Genomic DNA, 7631 nt, shown 5'->3' with positions numbered 1-7631 from the left:
TCCCTCCCCCTCCCTCCTGTCCCTTCTATAATACATCCCTATCGTTCCTAGGGATGCCAGGGCTGGTGCCAGGTAGACAGGTGTGGTTGGGTGCAGTGGGGACAGTCTAGTGGACAACTCTGAGCTGCTTGGCTGAGGTTCCCTGGGGAGGCTGAGGTGGCTTCACCAGGGTCTTCTTTCAGGCGAAAGGCCCCTCCCTCAAGGGGGCCATCCTGGGGTGACCAGTGTCCCCCCAACATGCCCCCCAGTGGGACCTCATTTGGAATCAGGCGTTTGCCAATGTCATCAGAAGGGGGCACAGGAGAGTGGCCTGTGCAGTGACAGGCGTCCCTGGGGCAGGAGCCCCTGGAGATGGCCCCATGAAGAGCGCAGAGACTGCAGCCACCCCTGGGCCTGGGGCGGGGTGCTCGCTCCAGGCTCCTGGACCAGCGAGGGCAGCCCCTGGGGCCAGCTGGGGCCGCAGACCCAGGACACTAGCAGGACCTTTCGCACAGGCCCTGTGCCAAGCCCGGCCGTCCCTGCAGAGCTGAGTGGACCCTCCAGCCGGGGACCTCAGCTGGTGCCTGGAGCTGCTGGTGAAGCCCAGCACCGGGGCCACCTTCCGGGAAGAGCCAGCCCTCCCTTCCCCACCTGGGCCTTCCCCATGGGGCTCCAGGACAGGCAGGGTCAGCCGTCCAGTGCTGCGCCCTGGGGAGGCTCAGTTCCCTGTGGGATTCGCTGAGGGAAGGGGGGAGGGGGAGCAGGCCCAGGGACCTCCTGCCCCCGGGGCCACTCTGCTGACTAGGGACGCCTGGTCACAGCTGGGAAGCTGTGCCCGAGGGTGGAGGCAGCACCTGCTGGGCCAGGAGGTCCCGAGGAGGACCCGCCATGTCCACAGAGCCCAGGGGTCCCCAGAGCAGGGCAGAGGTCAGAGAAAAGCCTGACCCGGTCCCCACGGTGTCCCTCCTCCATGACAGCTCTTCTGCAGGGAGCAGCGGGCAGCCTTCTGGGAGGGGCTCCTGCCTCTCCTCCCTGGGTGTGGCCAGCTGGCTCATGTCCCTGTGTCCCCACAGCTCCTGGACGTTGGCCCAGGCTGATGGCAGACGATGTCAGCCACCAACAACACAGCGCAGGCCCGCAAGCTGGTGGAGCAGCTACGCATCGAAGCCGGGATCGAGCGCATTAAGGTGAGCCAGGGACAAGGGACACCCCAGCTGGTGGTGTGGCCCCCGGGCCCAGCAGGGGGTGGAGGTCTGCTCTGCCCCTGCGTCTGGCTGTGTGACCTTGGGCCACACACTCCAGGTCTCTGAGCTTCCATTTCACAGCAGAAAGAGCAGCAGATGTGACTGTGAAGATGTGGCGTCCGCGGCTGTGGACGGCCATGGGACCGGACAGGCGGCAGGCGGCCCCCCAGCAGGCGGGCACCCCGCTGGCCGTGTCAGTTCTGCCTCTGGGGAAGCTTTGCCATTCCTCTAAGGGAAGAGCAGGACCTTGCAGCCGGTCCCAGGCTCAGCCGCGGAACGCCAGAGCAGAGCGGGGCGTCCAGGCCTGTCCGCGGGGCGGACTCTGCTCCGTCCCCGGGGCACAACTCAGTGGCCATTGGTGTGGCCACAGGACAGGCCACAGCTGCCACTGTCCAGTTCCAGGACATCTGAAGCCTGTCCCCACGTGCAGCCCCTGTCCCCTCCCAGTCCTGCACCCACAGGTCCACATCCTGCCTCTGGCCTCTGCTGTCACTGGTCACGCTGTGGCCTGTGCTCTCACTGAGCCCTGGGTCTCAGCCACCAGCCCTGTGCTGTCACCCGGCTCCTGCCTGGTGGGGACGCTCCGGGTGGGGAGCGCATCAGGTGGCTTTCACGCCCACGCCTCCCGGTGGCCGACCGTGGCCGTGCTGGCCGACAGGTGGACAGTGGCAGTTCTCAGGGCGCCTGCTCCCAAACTGCGTCCCCCTTGCAGAGAGCACTGTGGGGCACTTCCCAAAGGCCTGACGGGACACAGGCCCTGTGGCCAGCATGGCCCCGGAGGGTCAGCTGCAGCCGCCTGCTGCACTAGCCAGAGCAGGGCCAGCAGCCGGGCTGCCCAGGGGCAGCCAGACCCCGCCTGCCTCCGCCTGGGGTCTCGCGAGGTCTCGGATCCTGCAGGATGACGCTGTAAGGACCCGTGTGTCAGCGGCGTCCTGCAGTCAGCAGTGCCCGGCTGCCTGTGTGGTGCCCTCAGACGGCTGTGAGGAGCGGGCCCCGTGGGTGGCTTCACCTGCCATCCCGGCCACTCGGGAGGCCGAGGCAGGGGGATCACAAGTTCCAGGCCAGCCCCAGCGACTTAGAAGATTGTCTCAAAATAAAATAACAGGGGCGGGGTGCGGCTCAGAGGTCAGTGGCCCACACAGCAAGAGCTCCTCACGTGTAGGAACCTCGTAGCAACATCTAGTGTTGACCAGCCGCGGGCCCAGGGCTGGCCAGGCGGACCGCTGCTCTGACCACCATGGAGTCCCCCAGGCCTCTGTTCTCAGGCCTGGGAATTCATGGGGAAGGTGGCTGGCCCAGGGCTCCCCAGGGGACACACAGACTACCTGCTGGCCAGGCGGAGGGGCAGTTGGAGACAGCCCCAGGGTCCTTGCGCCAGCCTGGATCTAGCTAGGAGGTCAGGGGCACCTCCCACGGGCGTCTGAGTCCCAGAGTCCCCCCGCAAGGACTGACCTGAGCATCAGAGCCTTCCCCGGGGCCAAGAGGAGAGCACCCAGCTGGCCGAGGTACTGACGGAGTCCAGTGCCCCTTTGAAAGCCACGGCAGGGGCGCCTGTTCCCCGTCCTGCCTGCGGCTGCCCAGCCCCCGGAGCTGGGACAGAACTGCAGAGTCCTGGCAGCAGACCCGGGGCCCAGCCGGCCCAGCACCCCCGGGGCCAAGGGGCACCCTCCTGCTGCGGCCACGCACCAGCTCTGCAGGGTCTGGAGTCCATTTTGGGTGCTGAGGTTGGCTCTCTGACCGGACGTCTGGGGCGGTGGACCCGCAGCCACCGTGCTCCTAGAGTGGCGATTGTCACTGTCTGTGGGCAGGAGCTTCCCGCTGGGCAGCATGGCAGAGCCCAGCAGGCTCCCGGGGACGGGGCTCAGGCATTCTCCGGGTCCCAGGATAGGCGAGGACTGAGAATAGGCTGAAGGCATCCCAGACAGAAACCAGAGGTTGCAAGCTGGGTGCAGGGGCACAGAACTGTCACCCCAGTGACTCTGGAGGCTGAGGCAGGAGGATNGGCAAGTTCAAGGCCAGCCTCAGCAACTTAGCAAGAGCCCATCTCAGAAACTCTAAAGGGCTGAGTGCGGCTCAGTGGTTTAGCTCCCCCGAGTTCAATCCTCAGGACCACACACACAGCAATTGTTTAAAAAAAGAAGAAAAAGAGCCTGGGGAGGTCCCCGGGTCCCAGGAAGACACAGCACCACCAGGCTGAGATCCAGGACGGACGGACGTCATCCTGGGGACCTGGTCAGGACACCTGCAGCCCAGCCCTGCAGCCCTGCTGGGGTGAGCACAGTGACGCAGACAGGGAGACAGCGAGTGTGGCCTCGGGGCAGGTCCCCCCAGTGACCAGAAGGGCCAGCCCCATCAGGGTCACCGAGGCCCCAGGGGCTTCAGGCTGCAACAGAAAGATACAATTCAGAAAGGACCCACAGGACCCACTGGGTCGTGCCAACGCCACGAGGTCCTTCCCTGGGTGGCCTAAGTGTCTCCTGAATCCAGAGGCCCATCTCCCCTGGTCCCTCTGTTCAAAGCCCAGTCCTGCCTATGGATGCTCAGCTCTTTATTTGTTATGATTATTTTTAATCTTTTTTTTTTTTTTTAATGTGGTAAAAAGCCGGATGAGGGGCTCGGGAGGCTGAGGCAGGAGGATCTCAGTTCAAAGCCAGCCTCAGCAATGGTGAGGCACTAAGCAGCTCAGTGAGACTCTGTCTCTGAATACAATTCAAAACAGGGCTGACCTCAGTGGTCAGGGCCCTGAGGTCGATCCCTGGTACAAAAACAAAGTAAAACGGGTCAAGTCACCCCGCGTAGACTTCGCCCTGGGATCTCCTCTCTGTTGCGGTGCGGGGTGGGACCAGGCCCACGCAGGCTGGGCGTGCTCCTCTGCTGAGTGCACCCAGCCCTTTGGTGACATTGGATTCCTTCACAGTGTCGTGCAGCTGTCACCTGTCCAGTTCCAGAACTCTGACCCCAAAAGCAGCCTCCGTCCCTCCGAGCCCTGCACCTGCCAGCCCACGTCCTGTCTCTGGACCCTGCTGTCCTGGACCCTCCTGTCACTGGGGCACACCTGTGGCCTGTGTGTCTGGCTCTCACTGAGTGCCAGGTCCTCGGGTCCCTCACTGCAGCTGCCGCCTGGCCCCTGCGGGTGGCTCCCCGGTGTCGTGGCCAGGCCGTGTGCCGGCCCTGACCGGCCCTCTCTGCTGCCCACCCAGGTCTCCAAAGCCTCCTCGGAGCTCATGAGCTACTGTGAGCAGCACGCCAGGTCCGACCCCCTGCTGGTGGGCGTGCCGGCCTCCGAGAACCCCTTCAAGGACAAGAAGCCCTGCACCATCCTGTAGCCGCCCGCACCAGCCACCGAGCTCAGCCAAGACCTGAGCCCTGAGAAGTGCTGGGCTGGCGGCCCCTCCAGGCCACGCCGGACGCCCAGCCCTGCCTGTCGCCAACACACACAGCCCGAGTCCGCGGCCAGCGGTTGTCCAGGACCCTCAGTGTCACGGGCTCAGCAAGGAGGCCGGGAGGGCAGCAGTTCCCTCTAAGTGGGGCATCTGCAAAGAGTCCACGCTGGGCTGCCGGGATGCGCCTTGTGTGACGAGCGGAGGTCAAGTTGGGGTGGGACGAGGCTGACATCATGAGATTTGCGGGCAATATTCCTCCCTTCCACTTAAAACAGTGTCACTCCCCACGCTGAAACCCACTTCTCATGGCTGACCCAAGCTGAGCTGTGGGAGGATGCACAGGTGGACTTCCGGGGTGGGGAGGGGCTCGTCTGTGAAACGCACCCTGTGATGCCAAATGTCACCCCCTGTGTGGCATTTGCTACTCGGCCCCACCCTGTCCCTGGGGGCCCACCCGTCACAGACAGGCTTTGGGGATCTGAGGTGGGGGGTGGTCGTGGGGCGCTGTGCTGCTCGGTGGCCCTCCCTGGACCGTCCTCATTTCCCCAGTCAACGTGGCCATTTTTCAGACAGAAGTGCAGGCTGGGGGTCTGGGCCTGGTGGGTGCAGCCCGTGGCCCGGAGCCCGGGAAGCACCGTCCAGTGACCTCAGAGGCCAGGCCTGTGGCCCCGGGGGGGGGCAGCGGCAGCTCAGCTCTCCACGTTTGGTGGGCAGGAGGGAGACCCAGGGTAGGGCCCATGGCCTGCCTCCCCGCGGCCTTGGGAGCTTGGAGTGGCATGGGCGGGGCTTTCTAAGGACGGTCACAGGCGCAGGCCGGAGAGGAGCCCTGGGCACCCTCCTGCAACCCTGCAGCCACTCCGGAGCTGTGTGTTAAGCAGCGGGGACCTTGGTGGCCCCGGGCCCAGGAGCCGGGCCAAGAAAACCAGCCAGGCTGCCCCTGTGACCCGACAGACATCGGGGCGCATGCCAGGACGGTCCCCGCCCGGCCGCCCCTGCAGGCCAGTGTGGCAGGGCCCGCAGCCTCCAGATGACTCCCCAGGCAGCCCCCTCCTGGGGCGGGGGCAGAGGGAGAGGTCACTGGGTGGGACACAGCTCAGGAGACGTGGCGGGGGGGCCTGGGCGGCCCTCCGGGTACCTCCTCACGGCTCCGAGAGGGCACAGGCGCAGGGCAGGCCTGTCCAGCTCCCGGCTCTCTATGGCTGGTCCAGGAGGCCGGGGCTTGGGGTCTGCCGCACACTCCTGTGGTTGGCCAGAAGAGGACAGCCGGCCTCTGCCCCACCCGACAGGAGGCGGGAAAGGGCAGGGCCAGTGCCAGAATGCCAGGGCCGGGGTGGGCGGCGGAGGCCCCAGAGCGACCTCTCGAGGGCGGCAGGGCAGGGCTGTTTCCTGGGGGAGACTGGCCCCCGCTTGACCGCCTGGGTCACCGGGAACAATTCACCCATTTCTCTCAAAAAGAAGCCTTAACCCTGGAGCTGGTGTCTGTCCCTGCATGGCCGGCCTCTTCCTTTGTCCCCACTGTCCAGGTCCCCAGCCACCAGTCTCCCAGGAGGACAGTAGACCCTGGCCCCAGCATTGGCAGCCCCCCGTGGCCAAACCCCTGTTCCCCCCACTCGCCCCGCCAGGGCAGAGGACGGGCACTGGGAATCCGAGCCCAGGCCCATGCGACGCCCCACAGCCGTGACCGCAGGGAATGGCTGGGCAGCGGGACGCCCTGGGCGGAGGGTCAGGGTTGACCGGGCCTCCGGGCTCGGCCACACTGAGGCTTCTCGGCCAGCGGGTCCCAGCGCCCAGCCCTGCAGGGCCTCACAGGGTTGGGACATGCTCTGGCCTGGAGGGAAGGACGGGCTGCCTGACTCAGGGTCAGCTGCCCCCGAGTGATCGCCCATCCTCATCTGCCCGCCTCCTCCTCCAGGTTACCCCTGCCCTGTCCCCAAGCCGGGTCACCAGGTGCCCACAGGTTGGGCCTCGGGGAGGTGGCGACTGCAGGTGACTCTCCAGAGCTTCCAGGAGCAGCCTCCCTCGCAGCCGGGCTGCCGCTGGCGCCCTGTAGGACACGTCCCCGGCACTGCTCTCTGGTCACCTCAGGTCCCTCGAGTGTGTCAGGGGAGGAGCCCTCAGGAGGCTCCGCGGCCCACCCACCCAGAGGGCAGGCGCCTGGGAGCAGCGGGCACTGTCTCCCCGCCGGCTCCAGGGTGCCCGGCCAGCGAGGGCCCCCACTGGAGGGAGGGGTCGCTGATCTCAGGATCCGCGTCCAGTCCCCACCTGGGGAATCTGAGCGGTCCTGGCCATCTCAGAATGAGCTAGGACATGCCGCCTTCTCCTACAGTCCCCAAAGGTGACCCCAGAACAAAGTGGCCTCCAGGGATGGCAGATGGCAGAAGGTGCTTGTCTGTCTTTCTGCCCTGTCCCTGTGATGGTCCAGCAGCGGCCTCCTCCAGGCAGACGCTGGGCCCCCAGGCAGCTCATCCCAGCTCCTCCGGCTGGTCCTTAACTGACCCAGTCCTGCCACCCCAGCTGGGGGGACGGGGCAGGACAGGACCTCAGACCCCGGCTAGAGCCCGGGGACAGGACAGTTACAGGCCAGCCAGGCAAAGCTCTGTCCCCTGGCTTGCCAGGCCGCCCCAGGCCCAGTCCCCGAAGCCTGGGGACTTGGGTGGTCCCAGCCCCTCCCGTCGTGGACTCTGTTGCCAAATGCCCCAAAGACCCTCGTCCCCAGCAGCTCCACCCGCCCTGCCCCTGGACCTTGGTGGTTTCTTTCTAAGACCCCAGCTGTGCCACACCCACCTTCCGGCCCTTTTTGATACCATGTGGAACCCTTGTCAAGAGTGACTCACACTCAATAAAGGCCCAGTGCTTCTCCCCTGGCTCGGCCCCTCCCTGCTCCCTCCCTGGCCAAGCTGGTGAGGGCCCCGCGCCATCCCCCTCCTGTCACTGCTGGGTGCACACAGGTGGCCTTGGGCCCCAGGGGGCTTTCAGGTCTGTGGCAGGGGCTATTTAGGGATCTGCACACCTGCACACGGCGGGG

General features: G+C 66.0%; 1 protein-coding gene and 1 long non-coding RNA gene across 2 annotated transcripts in view; one reads left to right on the top strand and one right to left on the bottom strand.

The window, feature by feature from the left end:
- Positions 1–1043: 1043 nt before the first annotated feature.
- Positions 1044–7465, top strand: Gng7 (G protein subunit gamma 7). Its single transcript, XM_015503616.2, has 2 exons — positions 1044–1166; positions 4424–7465. Exons 1-2 carry the CDS (start codon positions 1086–1088, stop codon positions 4547–4549), a joined length of 207 nt encoding a protein of 68 aa, XP_015359102.1. The 5' UTR covers positions 1044–1085; the 3' UTR covers positions 4550–7465.
- Positions 3835–7631, bottom strand: part of LOC125619835 — a 17204-nt gene continuing 13407 nt past the window's right edge. The window contains exon 4 of the long non-coding RNA XR_007351434.1: positions 3835–3944. This is a non-coding gene — a long non-coding RNA (uncharacterized LOC125619835). The remainder of the gene's footprint in view (positions 3945–7631) is intronic.

Source organism: Marmota marmota, unplaced genomic scaffold (genome assembly GCF_001458135.2).
Source record: "Marmota marmota marmota unplaced genomic scaffold, marMar, whole genome shotgun sequence".
NCBI lineage: Eukaryota > Metazoa > Chordata > Mammalia > Rodentia > Sciuridae > Marmota > Marmota marmota.
Note: the sequence above shows the minus strand (reverse complement) of the source record. Positions and strands in the feature narration are given on the sequence as shown.